Source organism: Meleagris gallopavo, chromosome 11 (genome assembly GCF_000146605.3).
Source record: "Meleagris gallopavo isolate NT-WF06-2002-E0010 breed Aviagen turkey brand Nicholas breeding stock chromosome 11, Turkey_5.1, whole genome shotgun sequence".
Classification (NCBI taxonomy): domain Eukaryota; kingdom Metazoa; phylum Chordata; class Aves; order Galliformes; family Phasianidae; genus Meleagris; species Meleagris gallopavo.
Window position 1 is genome coordinate 21,773,966 of NC_015021.2, and position 19,512 is coordinate 21,793,477.

Here is a 19,512-nt window from a genome sequence, read left to right on the forward strand (position 1 = left end):
CCCAGCCAGCATCCCTGTGAGCACACATCACTGTGCAGCCAGGCAGCAGGGGGCAGAGAGGACTCGAGCAGCAGTGGTTCGGTTCTGCACTGGGTATGGCTAGAAATGCACGTCCCCTGGTGCACACAAGGTGTCTGTGTGCTCGCCTCTCCCTTCTGCACCTGACAGCATGCCTTGCTCCTTCCTCGGGGCAGCCCAAGCTGTGTGGGCACCGTATGAGCTGCAGCTGGGTTGTACCCTGCTTGGGGACTGAGGTGCTGCCAAGCTGAAGGTACTTGAGGAGTCCCAAACGTGGCTTTTAGATGGGAAAAGCAGCATTTTGTTCCTTAATTTCATTCTGTAGTTCAATTGAATTGTTTAGGCTACTTTTTTTTTTTTTTTTTTTCTAGAGTAAGAATCTCAAATAGATAATAAATTTCAGACCAGATGGTTGGATTTTGGTAAAACGATAAGCAAGTAAAAATAGAATCTTCTCAGTCTCCTGCGTAATGAACTAATTCTGAGAGTGTTTGAGCCCAGGCTGAATCTTTCTAATTCCTTTGATGATTTCTGCTTGGCAGAAAGTGATGTCTTTAAATCAGGAGAGACCATTTAGACTGAAATATTCCACTACACTCACTCTCCCTTTGCTTGGAGAGGGAGAACAACGTCAAAGAGAGAAGCAAGCTTCTTGTTATTTAACGTGTCTGATAGGCTATAAATACACTTTTCACTAAATGCACGTAACAGAATGGAAGGCTTTTGGTAAAAACCTGATTCTTTGTGAACCTTCTTATATCCTACTGCCATTTGCAAAAGCATCTGCACAGAAATACCTGTAAGGCATTTAAATAGCTGCATTGATGCAAGGTTACAGTCCCCAAGCTTTAATTATCATTTTCTCAGGGGTTGCACAAAGTTGCATTCATTCTGCAAAACTGGTGGGGTTTTTTTCCTTCTTTGTTGAACTTGATGAGCTCAGTACAACACAACATCCAGTATTTTTATGTACAAAGCAACATTTGCTGCCCAGCTTGCCTTATGAGCAGTTCAATACTCTTGTAAAGTTAGTTGTTTTAATGATGTTTCAACCATTATTTTCAGTGTTATCTCTCTGCTTCTGTTGCTTCTGGTTTTTACACCAACATAAAAAAAAATTGATCCGCTTAGATTTGATTGTAGTAATATAAGAAAATGTTTCAGTTTCTCCTTGTGGGATGAAATTCTTTCTGGCAGGTCTTCAGCAAATGCAGTGTCGACATTTCTATTTGGTAATCACTTCTGACCTTCTGACCATGACTTGTAGCTTGGGACCCAGGTTTTGCTGCAGTATGAAATGATGGTGGACAAGTATTTTCATGCACTTTTAAACCTTTTTTTTTTTTAATTGTTTCCTAATTCAATATTTGGTTACTCTTCAGTTAGTACTGATAACCATTATCATTAGATTTGGGTTAAACCTTGACATTCATACTTCATTTTTAATAATTAATTCAAGCATTCTTTCTTTGTTCCATTAGCTAAATGATGCCTGTTGGTAAGTACAGATATCAGTCTCGTGTGCCAAACAGTGATGTCTCTTACGGCCAAGTGGACATGGAAGTCATAATTATTGTTTGCCTTTTTGAAATACATCATCTTTGCAATAAGCTTCAGTTTCTTATTAGTTAAAACTACCCGGAGTATTATAAAATTACAGCTTTGTCTGTGGTGATTTTCACTTTAATTTACCTACTAATCTTAATTCTTCTCCTAAAAAGAACATGAATAATAATTGGCTTCCCAGCACAATTAGGATTCAGAATTTGTATCCATGCATGTGCAATTTAAGTGCTAATGCATTTGCTTTTATTAGGGTAGTAACTTTGCTTATTCTCATTATTCTTAATGTATTTACTGAAGCTTTTTTTTTTTTTTTTTCCTTTTTTTTTGGTGCACATATGCAGTTGTCTAAAGACCCAGAATAAACCTGGGTGGAGCATCACCCTCCTGAGTTACCCGGGAAGGTTTCACAGCGTGTCGAAGGGGCTGAGGCTGGAGGCAGCCTTGTGTTTCTGGAAGCTAGGTAGAATTTCTGTAGTTTGGTTTGTGCCCGTTGTCTCTTGGCCATTCGCTGTGCGCAGCTGAGGGGAATTTGGCTCCATCATTTGTGTTTGTGTACACGGATAAGGCCTCCCTGACCTTTGTTGTCTTTGGGCAAAACCATCCCAGTTCTGCTGAACTCCGTGAGATTTGTGTTGGCCCATTCTCCAGCATGTCTGGTCCCCCCAGGGGCAGCACATCCACCAAGAGGAGCAGCCTCTGCCCCTCAGTCTGTATCTCTGTTCATTAAGGAGTGGACCTCATTTCCTTGGGGATAGAATTCCTCTCCATGGTGACATCACACTGTGTTTAATTGTAATGATGGTTAACCAAAACATACAAGAAGGACAAGTGTTCTGACTTGATGTATTTGCTGCTTTGAATACTTTCAGATCAACACAGTATACATTAAAGGGATTCAATTCAGGTTACATGATAGGCTTCGTGGCAATTTTGAGCAGACATTGTTGAGTAGGTAGATTCAGAAGGAAACCCTCCTGGCTCTTGTATGATTGGAGTGTAATAATTGTATCAAAGATTGGGAAAGTGATAAATAATGAAGGTTAATTGAAAATCCAGAGCAATTGGATACATTTGCTTGGTGAAAGCATGCACAGAGCACACCTTTCAGTACAGTAGATTGCAAGGCTGTAGAGCTAATACAGCAGAAGGCTGAGGGGTGCTTGCACCAAGGATGAGATCTCCTGGCAATGGAGAGCAAGAAACGTTCTGCATGGGAGTAGTGAAGGGATGGTTTGTATTGCACTGCAGCACTGCAGTCCCAGGTCCCAGCACCACTAAGGGCAGAGCTGGAGAACTGCAGCTAACTGAGGGAATCAGGAGTGCTGGAAAAGATCGGTTAGCCTGCACAGTAACTTGACAACTAACAATGTGCCATTCAGTGAGCTCCATCCATTTAGGTTATCAATGAGAAGATAATGGGGTGATTTGATCAATTTGCATGTATTTACATGAGAAAAGGGAAGGTAGGTGAGCAGACATTTTACTCGATTCAGTGTTGGAAAGTCATAGATAATAGCAGATTCAGACTGGAAATAATGTGAACATTTTCTTTGGTATGTGAAATTATCCTCTAACTGTAAGGATAATTAACTTCCAAGGGCAATAGGAGATTCTCTGTCTCTGTTTCAGAGTAGAAAATTTTTCTAAATGGCTTATTCAGGCAATGAGAAGGAAGTTCTATGGTCCTTCTGCTCCAAGATGTCAGACAAGATAATCATAACGCTCCCTCTTGATTTGATAGAATTAATCTTTCAATTAGACGTCCAGATTCCGAAGCAGCCCTTGTAGCTCTGCCAAATACAGCATCATCTCTGACAGGTCAGTCTCTGCACTCAGTTCCTTTCCTTGTCTGCAGAATGAGTGGCTGCTTGACTCTATCACATGCAGCACTTTTGGGTAATTTTAATTAATTAAAAATTATTTATTCAAAAATGAATAATTCAAGTATTTTGCTGTCCCTTGCCTAAGCAGAAGATGGAAAATGATGGTTTTGCCTTTACTCTCACCTCTTCTCATCCATGTCCTAGCATAATGAGCCCCATGCAGGCACTCAAGAGCATGCTCAACATAAGGGAATGCATTCTTATGTGACTGATGGAGGGGGGAGTGGGAGGCAGAGCACAGCGTGTAGTTTTAACATTACAAATTTTGTTGACTTACTTGCTTCTCATTCCAGGACATTTAAATAAGTCTATTTAAGAAGTGAGTGACGAGTGCTGTCTTAGGGAAGAAACTCAAATACATAATGTAAAGCCATAAATCATCATCATTTATCATTTTTAATTTTCTTCCTTCTGTTTGGTGCTTTGGCTGCTTGGAGGGCTTGCGGCCATAAATCACATATAGGCTGTGTCAAAGGAGATCAAACTCTCTGTGCTCAAAGCACAAAATCAGAGGAAGCTCCACAACAGATGGCCTTTGCTTTCCGTTTCACGGGCACCGGTTCTCACTGGGCAATTCATTATTTTCTACAGTTGAAGCAGCTGTGGATTACTGTAATTATAGATTAAATATATCTCTGACAATCCAGTGTGAATACTAATTTGAACTTTATACATCTCCTTGGAATCAGGTTAATTTTCTCATGATTATACAGCCTCTGATTGACGAAAGATGTTTGTGAAGCTAATATTTCTCCTGCTGTGGAAAGAAATTGTGCATGGATTGCAAAATACCAGTGGTGTTCTTAGGGCTGTTGGAAGTCCTCAAAGAGTATGCCTGAGTCCTGCAAGCGTTTCTGACGTCGTGCTTTTGCTACCAGCCTTGGTTAAACTTTGGGCTTGGCCTTCCTAGGACACTTACTGATCAATAGCAAGTTATTGGCTTTGAGGAAAAAAAAAAAGACACTTTTTAATAGATATAGTGGGCTAAGCACACCAGAAGTTTGTGTGGGAAAACACTGCTAATGATTTACTTTTGACTTGTTTGTTCTTTAAATAGTTCCTTGCTGTAGAGGGCAAAATGTTCATCCCAGTGCCATTTGTAGACCTTGCATTATCCTCCTGAGAGTAGATTATGTTTTGCTATCATGTTTTCCTTCTGAATAACTATTAATAGACTCACGTCCTTTGTCCAAGGGGTTTGGCGTAGCAAAATTCTACTGACTTCAGGGGAGTTATTTGTGGTTCTTGCTGAGGAAGGAGCGGCATCGGCCTGAGCGAAGCTCTCATCAAGGCAGGGATCCAAAGAGTGCTCCGTAACCATTTCTGTGTACAGCCAGCACCCAGCAGAGCACTGAGACGTCGAGAAACACCTCTTAAAGGCTTAGGGCCTTGCACCCTAACTGCGGTGAAGTGGGAATAAACGTGCTTGAGCACAGCATGAGGAGTGTGCTGGTGGAACTGTCGGGGTTGGCCCTGGCAGCAGAGGCTGCTGTGTGTCAGAGGGCAGCGTGTGCAGGTAGATTGATTGAGGCGTTGTTTCTTTATCCCAGCAATCTGAGTTTATATATATAAACATTTATTTAAAATGTATTTTTGTAGTGTACTTTTCTGAAATAAACAGGAAACTGCTATAAAAAAAATCACTAATGGACTGGAATACATTTCTTGTCCACAACCTCATCTTACTGTGAGATATCTGGCAAGTTAAAGGCACTGTTCTTTGTGTAATGAGTTGTGGCATGGTGGATTTTCAGGTTTTGTTTATCAGTTTGTTTTAAGATATTAGCCCAGAAACGTGTAGAAAAGTATCCTTGCTAAGGAATTCTAGTCTAAAATATGGAATGTGAACTCTCAAGTGGGATCATCGCAAATTTGCAGCAGTACTTCTGGTGGAGTCCTTGAGCTGCTCCCCAGCCTGCACTGATGGGAACCAAGTTACTGCGTCCCTGCATGCCCTGGGAGAAGCACTTTGCTGGCTGTGCCTTACAGTTCTTGCTGCTTTCTCATAATAGAGATCATTTGATCTTTTATTCCGCTTTCAGGCACCGAAGTTAAACTGCCTACTCTGTTATTCCACTTCTCTTCCTTTATCCTATTTTAAAAGTAGCCCCTGCGTTTGCTCTTTCCAAATAGTGTCCTCTGTGAATTTTCAAAGACAGAAGTTGTTAAAGAAATTGTTTCAGTCAGCCACCTACAGCTGAACTAATTTCATCTGGCCCAGCCAGCTGGAAAACCCTGATCTTTACAAACACTTCCTAACATATTCTTTCCCTATTCTGTCTTACGATTTTGGTTACCTTCCTCTGATATAAATTGCCACTTGAATGCACGAAAGTAAAGGCAGTCATACTGTAGCCAAAATGAGACTGCAAACACTTCAGCTTTTATGGCATCATCTGTCAAAAGCTTTTCTACTCTGCTGAGCTGTAGACCAACATTTGCCTGTCTTTTTCTTATTACAAATGGACTTGAAGAAACTTTTCTTGCCACCTTGGCTAGCTTTAAGTCATTTTTTACTCCAGTCTCCACTTGTTTCCATCCTCATTATTACATTCTGACCGTGCGTGTGCTCCCTTCTCAAAATCCTTCCCTCAGCTGAACCAGGAGATGAGCAAGGTGCCCCTTTTCCATAAGGGCAGCTCTGCCCTTCTCCAGCAGCTCCTGATGTGTCGTCTCTGAAGCGTGTAGTAGTGACTCTGTGACCCTCAAGCAGTGACAAGAAGAGGCAGAAAGATGTGACAGAAGAACCTTGATCTTGTTTGTAATCCTTCAATGTAGATGCTATGCCAGCAGTACCGCTCTCTAAAATGGATCTGTATTTTCCTGTGATCTCTGGATGCTTGCAGCAGCAAGGCAAACAGGACAAATTGTCCCAAGAGTATTAAGGTCAGACATCTGTGGTTTCCCCCCTGTCCCTGTAAATCACTGCAGCCAACGAGGAGCACAGGTCTCAGGCAAGGAAGTCCTCATCTTCCATTCTTTGCCCTGGAGACCTGTGTTATGGCTCACAGCTGTTCCATCTCCTTAGCTTCTCCACCTGCTGTACGTGCACTTGTGCTCATCTTCCCACACTGCTGTCTGCAGCACTCCCTTCTCATAGGGCCGTGGACCTGCTTAGCACTTGGTCTCTCCATCATCACATTTGATGCTGGACCACTCTGGTCTCCTCCTGTGTGCCCACGGGGTGCCAATGCATGCAGACCCTCTGGCTGCATGTCCCCAGTTGTTGTTTGGCCACCAACACAGCTGTGTGGAACATACAGGGCAGCTGCTCATCCACTGAGGGCATATTTCAGGTGGCAGGAATGCATGGATCATGAGTTTGCTTTGGTGGAAGCCTGAATTTTACAGGTTGAGCAGATTGGTAACTCCAGACTTGAGAAGTGTTGAGCTGCAGCAGCCTGCAGAATGCAAGTAAAACAACCGAGGCCGAGGCTGAGACTTTCTCTTACCGAGATGGCTCCTTCTCACACACCAAATATTCAGCTCCTTTTGTGTGAGATGTAGCTGTGTAAGGAGACTTCTTGCTCCAGCTGCCACTTGACTCCTGAAGTGGCTTCACAAAGACGTTGTTAATTAACCTGTGTAGACCTTTACTTCTCCACATATAAGGGAGCTCCCAGAAGGAGATGCTTCAGAAAGCAGAGCAAAGGGTGGCACTCGGCGTAACTAAAGAAAAAAGTAAGAAAATACTTAGAAAAAGTATTTCTCATTGATTACAAATGTTGTCAAATTTGGGAGTTACTGAAGGGCGATGGGTGCTTTGGAGCTCCAGAATGAGACACAGTGAGGCATTTCAGCATTTCTTGTTGTGATTTACCTGTAGTGTTGTGGAGAAAAAATTGACTTTTTGTGAATAAGCTCTGCAAGTCTTCTACAACATTAATGATGCTGTGACTCTATGATTCTTGAGTTATTTCACTGTAGGTAGGTGCATAAGATAATAGATATAGAAGATGATAGATACTGTAGAATGAAATACCTTAAAGGCAATCGGTATAAATGCCGAGGAGTACATATCCATTTTGTCATTCCTTTACAGCTCAGTATCTAGCTGTGGCATGGAAGGCAGACATCTCAAAATCTATTGAGAATTCTTTTCAAACCCACATTCAGATCAGTCTCAGCCCCATGTACTTGCTGTCCTTCAAGGCTGGAGGCTGGGCCAGCTACCTGCAGCCCTGGGCTCCAGGCTGGTTGCATCCTGCCTGGCAGAGTAACACTTCAGCAGGAAAATAATTGCTGCACATATGTTTGGAAATGTCTAGCCATTGTGCACATGTATCTCTTCTGGGTCAGGAGTGCTGCTGGGAATGACTTCGAGCACTCAGTGCAACGGCATCCCCTGAAGCGTGGCAGGAGGAGCTCTCGGCACGCGAGCATCTCAAGAAAAGGCGCTTGGGCAGCGTTTCTCTGTGGATTTGGGGTGTTTTGATGTCGGTGATGCAGGCGGCCCTGTGCTGCGGGTGCCTCGCTGGGGCTGCCTCCTCACAGCCGGTGCCTTCGGTCCTGGTTGTGTTCCCATCTGCTCCCATCCATCTGTCTCTGGGCTTTTGCTCGGGTTGTGAGGTCTCTGGGTCAGAAGTGACAGCGTTTACAGCCACTGGTGTGCTTGCTCAGATGGCGCAGGAAAATGAATGTGTATAAACTCTTCTTCTGCTTTCTGCTCTTCAGAATTGCTGCGGTGGGAGAGCACAAAAATACCCCCTGCAGAGTGAAGCCTCTTCTCTAAGCAAACGTTAAATATAAATGCCTGAATGTGGACTGAATAATTAGTGTACAGTGTGTCTTTTGGCCTTCCCTTGGAAGGAAACAGCTATTAAACTGTAACATTAAGTATGTTGTACTCATGTGGACAGTTTGTTTGGTTTTTGTAGAATAATATCATTCGTCTCACATGGCTTGGCCTGCAGATCAATTGAACGCAACTTCAGCGATATTTTAAGGTTGTGACTTAATCAGCAATTGACTTTGGCAAACTAAATATAGACCCAGGAGAGCGTGCTGCTGAGCAGGGCTGAGCTGTGGTCAGTCCCAGGCCTGAAGCAACGTCGTGTTTATCGTTTTCTCAGTGAGCTGCCGGTGCCTCACGCTGCACAGAGCAGCAATGCTGGCAGGTGGGCACCTGTCCAGAGGCAGATGCTCTTCTCATTTAATGCCCTGTTCTGCGTGTTGCTCTGTAACACTGGTACAACCATGCCACCTTGTGTTAATTTCTGTTTTCTTATGGTCTTAATTTTTTGTCTGTGTGACCAATCGAGAGTCTTCTGTGGATGCGTAATACATCTGCAGTCTTCCTGTCCAAATCTGGCTATGTAACAACAGTGAGCAAGAACACTCACTTGATACTTTAAAAATTCCTTTCAAACTATGTTTATGATGAAGAAATGTAGGTATTGTATTATGTTCCTATTCAGGCATGGCTAACTGCTTCTGGACTGCCATAACCTTCCTGCTGAAGGAAAATTATTTTATTTTTATAATGCATTTTCACTGCTGTTTTTACCCGTTACTTTCTGTGGGAAACATTACATGATTATCCTGTATTGAACAGAAAGGTAGCCAGAGCTCATCAGCTGAGATGTAACAAGCTAGCAGAGCTGCACTGAATGACAGAGCCTGTGATGAGGGCTGTGAAGGCTGAGCATCAAAGCCTAAATCCCATTCATGCCTCAATGCTCCACGGTAACCCCAGGGAATGTAGGAGACCAAGATTATGCCTTTTGAGCTACTCTGCGTCTCTCAGTTTGCTGTTTATGGACAATCCAAACAGCACATTGTGAAGGAGAAGCCATGACTTGTGCATCCTGCTGGAGAGTAGGACTGTGCTTTCACTCAGAGGAATTTGTTCTGTTGTATCCCTGCATCCATGGGAGTTCTGGCACACAGGGTAATTTTGGCAGAGAAATGACCTGTTGATTTTAGCACTGTGGAGTTGGTAGTATTAAGAGTATTCTATTGTATGGATTGTTAAATTTGATAGTGCTTTAACTGAAAACAATACTACTAATAATGCTGTGAACACACATGAAGCTTTTCAAAAGAAGAAGTGCTAATTAAACTTTTGTTTCTTTTCTACATAGTCAGCAGCAGAGTATGTGAAGTCCCGCCTGCCCGAAGTCCTGAAACAACACCTTCAGGACTATGAGAGGGACAAGGAGAACAGTGTGATGTCCTATCAGACCATCCTGGAACAGCAGATCTTATCAATTGATCGAGAAATGCTGGAAAAATTGACTGTATCCTATGATGAAGCTGGTATGTCTTTACTTCTTTCTAAGTCATGTGCTACTGAAAGCAAGTTGCTCACTTCCAGTCTTTGGAGGGATGGTGAAGCCTGTTAAAACGTTTTTGTCAAATGGATGTCTTGCACATTGCTGGATTCTTCTTCACAACTTACTTGTCTTTGAGCGCTTAGTGTGACTGGGTGGTCACAGAGTCTGATTTTGTCATGATGGATGTGGATAGACAAAAATAGATAACTGGTAAAATGTCAGAGGTATTTTATTAGTGCAGTTACAGGGCTCTGATGATTGTGTCGTGACAGTCTAGATTCCTGAGGGTTCGTAATTATAGCTAATATTTTTTACTAGCATTTAGTTTGAAAGTAGCTAGAGGTGTCCTAGCTTTTGGATCCCTCAGCTTTGGGATCAGTTGTCCTGAAGCCAGGTCTCCTTTATGATTACAGACGAAAAAGAACAGATGCTTTGGATGGCGTTTGCTGATCTTCCAAAATAGCCTCCCATATCTGCTATACACATCATCCCCTGGCTTCTCAGCCTTAGCCCAGCTTTGGAAAAGCGAGCATTGACAGGCTTGTACTGTTTTGTTGTGTCACTTCGTGCTTTCAATGTAGTGCTGAGAAATACTCAGAGCACTTGGATACTCAGTCTCCTGCTCAGACTCCTGCTCACTATCAATGTCTTTGATCTCAAATGCTAAAGCAACTTAAAATGCCATGTGCAGTGTCTGTTCTGGGTACTTGCAGGGCTGTGAACTTTAGTGACTTGAAGCAATTACAATGCTCTGTTAATTCATCAGCTCCTTTCACACACTCAGCCAGTAAATGCACCTCATTCTTCTAAACTGCTTTATCTCAGAAGCTCTCAAGCAACTTGCAGTGCCTTTGCAGACTGCATGTCATGTGCTCAAGGAGCTGTGCGTCATAGGAGTTCTTGAAGGACAGGACAGTTAAACCAGGGGCTCAGGGTATATTTTTCATCATGTATCTCCAGTTTTTAATGATCCTTAAAAAATAAGCTTTTTAAAGTTGTCGCTTTCTGTTGCTTCTGCTTATATTTTAACGAGGGTTTACCAGTCCAATGAACAGTGTAGATCCTTTGCTGTCACGCTGATTTGGTCACTTCATCTCTCCAGTCATTTTGATTGATTGAAGTTTGTTAAGAAGGCAAAAAACAGTGGAGAAAATTACCAACCTCTGTCAGGAGAAAAAGATAGCATTTTCCTGTATTGAAAACTGCACGTTTGTACAGAGAAAATAAAGACTAAACTGCTCCAAACACACACTTGGAGATTTATATCATACAATAAAGCAATCATGCAGAAATGTGAAGCTATGTAAATAAGCATTTTAGTAAAGTCTCAGTATTCAGAACTGAGAGAGGATGTTGTAAATTAAAATTTACTCGCTGTAAATTAAAAGCCAGAATTTGAGTCTGCTAATCAGCTCGAGATACCTCTAGAGGGTAAGACACCAAGATGGTGGTGGCTCATCAGTCTGGTCATCTCACTTGTTCACTAAAGACACATAACTGGTGCTGCCTGCTCTTGAAGGAAGATCTGATTGTGATCTGAGCACAGACAATGTGCTGCTCGAGCCATTGCAGCAGATGTTTGTGATTCCAAGCTCTCCAGCTATTCAGACTGTTCAGTCTCAGGCCAGTTGTGTTGATGTATTTTATTAATGTTTTGCTGTATCAAAGTCAATTTAATGAGAAGATGAAGCTGCTGGCAGTAAATACAAGAAGTGGAAAGCAGTTTTTAAAATCAAAATAGTGAAATACCTGTGATTATTGTGTATGGGACAAACACAGTTTTGTCTGACAGAAGCTGATGTGAGCCATCAGCAGAACCCATCCTGGGCTCCAGGCAGTGTTGCTGGGCGGGATGCTTGCGTTGGCACCCAGAGCCCTGCTTGGGTTTTGCTTCAGCCATCTCCAAAGTGCTTCTGAAGTCCTCTCTTCTCAGGAGAGCATTTTTCCCTCTCTTTTCTTCCATCAGTGAGTTCTTTCAAGGAAAATTGGTGGATATTGTACTTGAACGCTGTACTTACAGGTGCGCTAGAGAGAAAACCACTTGTCAAAATGGATCTAAGCTAATTTTTCTGGTTAGGTATCCTAACTCTATCATTTTGTAGGCTGCAAATGCTTTTTTTTTTTTTTCCTGTGTGTGTGTGTGTGTAGAATTCTGCTACATCCATTTGCTGGATTAAAACAGTACGACTGTGCATGTTGATTTGGCCTTTGTGGCACAGCATGCAAATATTAATAAAGTGGAGCTTTGATGGACTCAATGTTCTAATGCCCCTTTTTGTAGATCTTCCCTGTTAGGAAATCATTAGATTTGAAACTACCAAATAAAGTGAGTTCATCTAAAAATAGGCAGCTGCTGACAGGATTCTTAGTGAAGTTTGACTGGGAAAGATTTGTAAATGAAAGCAGGCCAAATGTGACAGATGGATACAAATCCTCTCCTAATCTTTAAATCCCTTCGTTTAAAAAGTGGCATTCTTGAGTAGCTATGCCTGGGTTAATTTTGTGCAAGAATATTTTCTCTGCTGAAGCTTTACTGGATGCTGATCCTATTCCTTCCGTTTACAGCACCTTAACGTTTGGGCTGGTCAGTGATGCCTCTGCACAGATGGATGTTTAGGACGCTGAAAGGCGCTTTGGCATTGAACCTGTGTGTGCTGGTTAGCTACAGCCTGCAGGAGGCTCTCCTGACATTTTCGTACTCGCAGGTTTCTCTTTAATGGATAGCCCCTCTCTGCCAAAGTCCTGTAGAAATTGAGTTTCATTACTGAGTGACAAAAGAGATGAATTTCATTTTTCCCTGCTGTGAAGCTGTGGTGAGAGATATTGATTGCGGCCAGTAGTTCAGCTCCAAAAATGCTTCCTTAGCCAGTGGTTATCATTGCATCCCATGTTTCCACGCAAAGCAGGTGGCTGCTGCTCAGCACACCCTCCCCGAGGGGACCCAGAGCTCATCCCTGCACTGCCAGTATCCAAGGGCTGTGCTGTGCTTCACCCTGTGCTGGGGAAACGCATCCTCACTGGGGTTCTGTGGCTTAGGGTAAGCCCGAAGGAGATGGAGCATGGCACTGCTGCAGGGCTGGGGCTGATTCAGGGCTCAGAAGGGAACCACAGAGGGCAGGAGGAGCCCACCAAAGGGAGCCCATGCTGGCACACAGGGCTGTCACAGCCTTTTTGGTCATGGGGAGCTTAGGTTTCAGTACTTCAGTCCCATTTTCCTCCTCCAACCCACTTTCAGTGCCTCTGAGTAAGTGAAATTGCTCGTAACAGCAGTTTATTTCCTTAAAGTGTATTTTTATGCTAGGAAATCACGTCCCAAATTGCCTGAATACTCCAATCTTAGCAACAAAATTTATTTGCTGCTGAGATAATCTGCCCATTAGCACTACGACACACGGCAGTCTGTCTCTGGGTGAGATGAGCTTTGTGCTCTGCCTCCACCAAACATGCCCACGTGTTGTGTTCCGCTAAGAATCACGCAGTGTATCGCTGTCCTCTCCTCCATCCCTGCAGGATTTAGCAGGTAATGAATTGATAATGAATGAAATGGACTCCTCTTACTCAGCCTGTATCTCTGTGTTTCACAGAACATCATTTTTTTTTCGGTAGCTGCAGCTGTGAGAAGCTGTTCTGAGCATGAATGCAGGATTCAGGCTTTGAGATTTGGTTCAGGACTGCAGCCTGACGCTGTAGTGAGCTATATATCCTATACAGGGATAATAAATACCTTGTTGGAGAAAATCTTTTCTTCCCACTGAAAAAAGAGCTTTATCAGGTAACGTCATCATTATTCTACATCACAGCAAAACTAAAGGAAGTTAACTTTGCTGTGATGTTTATTGCAAGGCAGCTCATGCACAGGAGAAAACCATTAAAAATGCAGGAAGAAATCTGTTTGGTTTGCTATAGCTACCTTTTTTTTTTAAAGAAAAAGGTCTTAAAATGCTGGGAGTATGTTTCTGCCATGTGTTTAACTGGTCCTTTCTGCATAGGATGTGGTCTTTAGGGAAATGCAGCACCCAGGTTCAGCAGTGGTGACTCATTGGGAGCTTCAGCTCTTGGCCTGAGTGGAGCAGGGGCTCAGGACCATTCCTCGCCTGCCTCACCACAGCCCTCCCTGGGGTCAGGGTTTGGGTGTGCTGTGCTGCCAGGCATCCCCCACCTCACCTCACCTCACCTCACCTCACCTCACCTCACCTCACCTCACCTCACCTCACCTCACCATACGCAACCAGACTGGCCTGCGGTGCCACACAGCTGTGCCACACATGAAATGACCTGAGCTTCAAAAAGGACTGAGCACCTTGATGGAGTGTGCAGCACTTCGGGAGGGATTTAAAGAGCAGGGAGGAAAGACACACGCTAAATACAATAAATACAACCATTGCAAAGGCATTGGATTGCACAGAATATCCGAGAACAAAAAGGGGAGAGCAGTAAAGAAGCTGCTGGGAAGAGAAATGCCAGACACTGCAGGCAAAGGATGGCTGTATGAATGGCATTTCCATTATCTCAAGAAATGGGACACGACAGGGTTTCTGTGTGTTGTTGTGAGCACCATTTGCCAGCGTTGTAGCAATGTAGTGAATTTATTTTCCTATTTGTTGAAACACACTGACACAGCAGACGTGTGACTAACATTGCTGTCTGTCAGGATAACAGTTACTGCTGCACTTCCTTCTGATGGAGACTGAAGCTCTGTGGCCGGGTGTCCACTGCTGTTTCTCTGCTGTTTCTCTGCTGTTTGCTTTCTCTCAGGCTTAGGTTCCATTTTGCAATGATTTTTAGATATTTAATCTCAAGAACATGATCTAAACCAACAACATTCTTTCAATCTTCAGTTGCTGTCAGTGTAAATTCAGCACTGAGCCTTTTCCAAATAATACAGTAAGAACAATTTTTACCCTTTATAGCTAGATGATTACTTCTGTATCATCTCTGCCTTATGCTCAATGCTTTCCTTGGCATATTTTTTTTTTTACTCATTAAAACTGCACGTTGATCCTGGTCACCATGAGCCAGAGCTCTGTTTCTCAGCAGAGGACCAATAGCCCTGGCAAAAGCCACAGGGCCATCACCTCGAGTGGGATTTCTCCCTGGTAGTTGTTCACATTTGCATTAGAGACATCAAATTCTGGGCCACTTTTCTAAAGCTCTTCAATAGTGAGCAGGGAGAAACTGGAGGTTCTGGGGAATTCATGCCTTTATTTTAAGCATGTAAGTGAAGAGATCTTAGACATGCCCCCTCTTTCCCATAGACTATGAATTAGCTTTTACTCACAGGTGCATAGATAGACAGCTCCAGCTGGGAGCCTAACCATCTCTGTAAGCATACCCATAAAATAAATTACATTTTGGTGTACGTTCCAGCAGAAGCTATGTGACTCTGTCATTTCCTACACATGAGCTCATGCAATGCCCTGTGGTCTCTACAATTCCTAGAACATGGACAATGTTTGTAACAACAGGTGTAGTAGTTAGGTCTGCCCGAGTGCATCGCGTTATTTTTCTTCAGTTAAAATAATTTATTATAATGCATGTAATTATAACCTTTCAGCAGAATCTCAGAGCAGTAATAGTACTTTGACAGGTGAGTGCCTACTTGTGTGTGACATATCCCTCCCTTCCTGATGAGTTTTTTAGCAGATATTCAGCTAATTCAGCCAGCAATGGTCATTGAGATGGAGGGCAGTGCTGCAGTGCTGGCAGTGAGGCACGTACTGAACGCCTGCCCTGGGCCACGTCAGTGAGTTAACAGTACTTCTGTTAACCACGTGAAGTGTTGTGCGTAACTGTGTTTGGTTTTGCTGCAGAAATACCACGTGTTCTTCTCTTTGGCATTTATACATTTGTAGCAATTAAAAATAAGAACTAAACATTCTACCATGATAGAAGTTCCACCAAAAAGAGGTGAAACCAACACGGCCCTGCAGAGGGTGGGCATTCAGGGGTGTAAGAGGAGAGTCATTTGTGGATTTGAAACCACGTAGACAGCAGTGTGTCAGTGACCTGTTCTCTTTCCCATGTCACAAGGTGTCTTTGAAAACTTGCAGTAGAATTGCTTGGGATGGACTTTCCTGTGGAGAGAGCATGTGTCAGCATTGAATTCTTCTGCTGCCCGTGCCCAAAAAATACCTCAAGGAAAGGAAGAATGACTCAGATAGCTACAAAAGAAACTCTTGGCTCGGTGTGCTGAGTACATCAAAAGAGCATTTGGGTTTAATTCCTTTCTCTGAGTGCTTATCAGTTAAGTCTGGAGAGCATCTTCAATGCAGAGACTTGTTTTCAGGTGCTTGCTCAACTCAGCCCTCAGCTGTGATGGAATTGGCTCAGGCCTGTGCTCAGAGGAGCAGTGCAAAGCTTGTGTGAGGACTTTGTGAGGGACACTGCTTTATCACAGCCCAATCACTTCGCTTTCACTCTATCTTTGGCCAATGAAGGTCTTAAAAAATGCATAAGAATTAAAATGCAGAAAATGCAGAGAATTAAAACGCTTGTTTGAGGCTCACTTTGTGTAAGTTTGTGTTAGATTTCTTTTGAAAACCTTTATCTTCAGTAGACACGCTGGAGGTGCTTGCTGTTGGTACTGCAGAGTGTTTCTTCAACATCAGATGCATGTTTGTGTGGTGAGAGATATCAGCACAGATTTATGTTTTTTGCTTTTAATTTATTTAAGAAATATCAAGGCAGCATTTGAAGACATCAGTTTGCTTGAAATTCAGTGTGTGCAGAGAGGACATCAGTTGCAGGCCCCTGGGAGAAAGTCACTCAGCTAACAGAGCTTTGTCACCTGCTGATGGGAGCAAAGAGAGATGCCTGGAGGCAAAGTTTGTTCTACCTACGAGCCTGGCAGACTCTTTAGAGTCTTATTAAATTTTCCTGCATCGTTACCCAAACAGCATTGCTGCAGTGGGACAGAGCAGCACAAAATCAGTAGCAGCTACACCTTTGCAAAACCCTTCATTACACTTGCAATTGCAGGATCTCTGTGTTGAAATGAATCTCTTCAGCCTCATTGCTCCTACTATTGCCATATAACGTGCAAAAAAAACTAATATTTAGGTTCTTTTGAAAACATTTCAGTGGGAGAATCATTGAGAAGAAAATATATTGTAACAATGTCAAGCACATGCACCTGCACACAGATTTATGGTCTGAGGGTGTTGCTGTGTTTCATGAGATCGCTTACACTCCTGTCTGCATCTTTATGTCATGTCCTTGGGCTCTTATTTGCAGCATTGTTCAGCTTGTGCTAATCCCTGCTTTGCATGCACAACTGCATTGCATGCCACAATCAATCACTGTTAGCCTTTTTCATTATTTCCCGGTGTCTGAATTATACATGGTTCCAAGTAGGAGGAGAAGGGAGCAGGAAGAAAAGAAAGCTTTCTGTTCTCAAGCACAGCTCTCTTAAAAACCCCATCCATAATCTGTAACAACCCATTAAGGTAAAGAAGTTGGCCATAAACAAGTGTAACACCTTTCTAATAGAGGCGGTTGCTGAGTTTTGGCAATCTCTGTGCTTTTTGCTTCCTCTGTTTGCATGCTTTCTGTGCAGCCCTGCAATCAAAGGCAGCAGGCACTGGCTGCAGTTGTTTGTGGGTGTCTGTGGAAGCTGTGTGTCTGTCTGGGTCTGTCCACCAGCTTGGTGTGCTGAAAACTGCTTCTGCATAAGAGAATGTAGGAGGAAAACTGAATGGCTGGAGGTAACTTTTGGCCTGGAAGATGATTAGCCTCAAGTTTGATTAACTTGAGGGGAAGAGTCACCAGCTTGATTTAAGCTGCGTTCTCAGCTGGGTACGTTCTGTGTCAGCAGGTTTTGTGGGGGGCTCTCGAGATAAATCACAGACCTCTCAACCTGCCAGTGGTTCTGGTGCATTGTCACTCCCATCCCTTTCTTCTTCCATTCCTTACTCCCAATCTTCCGCCAGCACGTGAAATACAGAGTCAGACTGTAATCCCTTTGGACAGAGAGCATGTTTGTTTTTCTGATTCTGAGATGCACCTTGGGCACAGAATAAATAACTCTTAAATACCTCCTTGCTGCACAGCTCTCTCTTTGCACTAATAAGTTTCTTATTTGTTTAGGAGTTAATGTGAGCGATCTGTCATGCAGGGGCCTCGGAGGCAGCTGGAGAGCAAGACAGCTACTTACAGCTGTCCTCAGTGAGATCAGCAGCAACCTGAGTGATGCTCGTGCCACTGCCACCTTATCCTCCACAAACCCGAGGGCTGGAGCCCAGGGCAGTGCAGCCGGAGCCCGGCCCACTCACCAGCTGCAGCTGGGCAGGGATTTCTGAGCAGGCAGGTCCTGCTCCTGGAAGGTGGCCTCTATTTATACTGCTTGTGAATAATTTGCCAGCTCTAGGTCTTGTGTTTGGTGCCTACCTGCTGGTGCCATACTCATTACATCTGGTATTTATGGCTCACAGAGTGCAGAGCAATGCCCTTGGTTTGAATGAAGTACTGCAGTCTTGATCCTTTGGTCAGAAACCGAGCAATACCACTGAATTTTGTTGGGTGCTTTTAATTTTTTTTATTTTTCCTTTTCAAATGGGATTTTCATTTTGCTTCTAGCTTTTTTCTGCCCTCTTCCATTTCTTGGTCCCTAATGGGAGGTTTGGTTTGACTTGGAAGCCAGTGCCAGCATACCAGTAGTGCTGGTGCAGACGTGCTCTGCCCAGACGTCTCTGTGTCCTCCCGCTCTCAAGTGCTGCTTTGCCTGGTTCTGCCTTTATCCCTGGCTGCAGAGAGCACCACTCTGTCCTGACAGCAGTGAAGTGTGCTTGATGAAATAGAGTCTTTGTTAAATGTTAGTGGCAGGTAGAGGAGGGATGGCTTCTAAGCTACGTGGGAGAGGAGAGTTAGCAAACAGCCCCACATGGAGAGGACACAGATGCAGAGAATCCCAAGGGCAGCCTGACGCTTTTAAGTTGACATTATTGGTGAAAGTCATACGTGACAATGCGGTCATCTTTCTGCACAGAAGGCAATCATGAAGCAAAACTTCTTAAAGCTTTGGAAGGTTTCTAGTGGATATGAAAGAATTTGGGAAAAAAATTCTAGCCAGAAAAAAAAATGAAACTGTTTTCATTGTATTTCTACTTCTAATGTATTCAACAACTGAGCGTGGTGCTAAGGTGAAACTGAATATGGGAGCAATGCCAAGAAATCAACTTTTAGGATATATCATATGATAGAATCATAGAATGGCTTAAGTTGGAAGGGACTGAAAATTCTTGAAGTAGTATTGCATGCAGTCAGGTAGGAATTGCTTCATGAAGGGAATTATCTTAGAAACTGGATGTGAAGTAGTTTCTATGTATTTCTAAGAATGATGTTTGTTTCAATCTCTTTTAAAAGATAGCATTCTCATTCTTTTAATCTTGGGAAAAAGGCGTTACACTGAACTGATTAAGAAACTGAGACACTGTGCATTTTTTCAGAATGGTTCTTCTTAGGTCTGTACTCTACAGAGCAGACTTTTGCAAAGCAGCTTATTGCACTGCAGAAGAGGCAGGTACAGCTCAGTGTAGGAAGCACCAGTGCTGAGGGGACCCGAGGACATGCCTAAATGGCATGCCTGCTTGGCCCTGTGCACCTCGTAGGGAGCTCCAGGAAAAGGAGATGGGGACAATTTCAGAGATGAGATTAGACTAATTTTCTATAATGAACACTTCAGCTTAATACAAACTCCCTATCACAAGCCCTGTTTGTGTGGGAATTAATGTAGCTTTTAGCCCTCCGGGGTTTAATGCTTTCTGGCCAAACAT

At 43.3% G+C, this 19,512-nt stretch overlaps 2 protein-coding genes across 3 annotated transcripts in view; one reads left to right on the plus strand and one right to left on the minus strand.

The window, feature by feature from the left end:
- The window catches only part of PPM1L (protein phosphatase, Mg2+/Mn2+ dependent 1L), an 87,136-nt gene that overhangs the window by 51,610 nt on the left and 16,014 nt on the right, over positions 1-19,512 (plus strand). The window contains exon 2 of the mRNA XM_003209225.3: positions 9,551-9,725. Coding sequence (XP_003209273.1) covers positions 9,551-9,725 — 175 coding nt within the window. The remainder of the gene's footprint in view (positions 1-9,550; positions 9,726-19,512) is intronic.
- The window catches only part of B3GALNT1 (beta-1,3-N-acetylgalactosaminyltransferase 1 (globoside blood group)), a 29,167-nt gene continuing 19,605 nt past the window's right edge, over positions 9,951-19,512 (minus strand). The window contains exons 3-4 of one of the 2 annotated variants that reach the window (XM_031555010.1): positions 11,492-11,767; positions 9,951-10,905 (exon numbers count right to left, since the gene is read on the minus strand). The gene's annotated coding sequence lies outside the window, so the exon portion shown is untranslated. The remainder of the gene's footprint in view (positions 10,906-11,491; positions 11,768-19,512) is intronic. The other variant, XM_031555012.1, reaches the window with a different exon arrangement.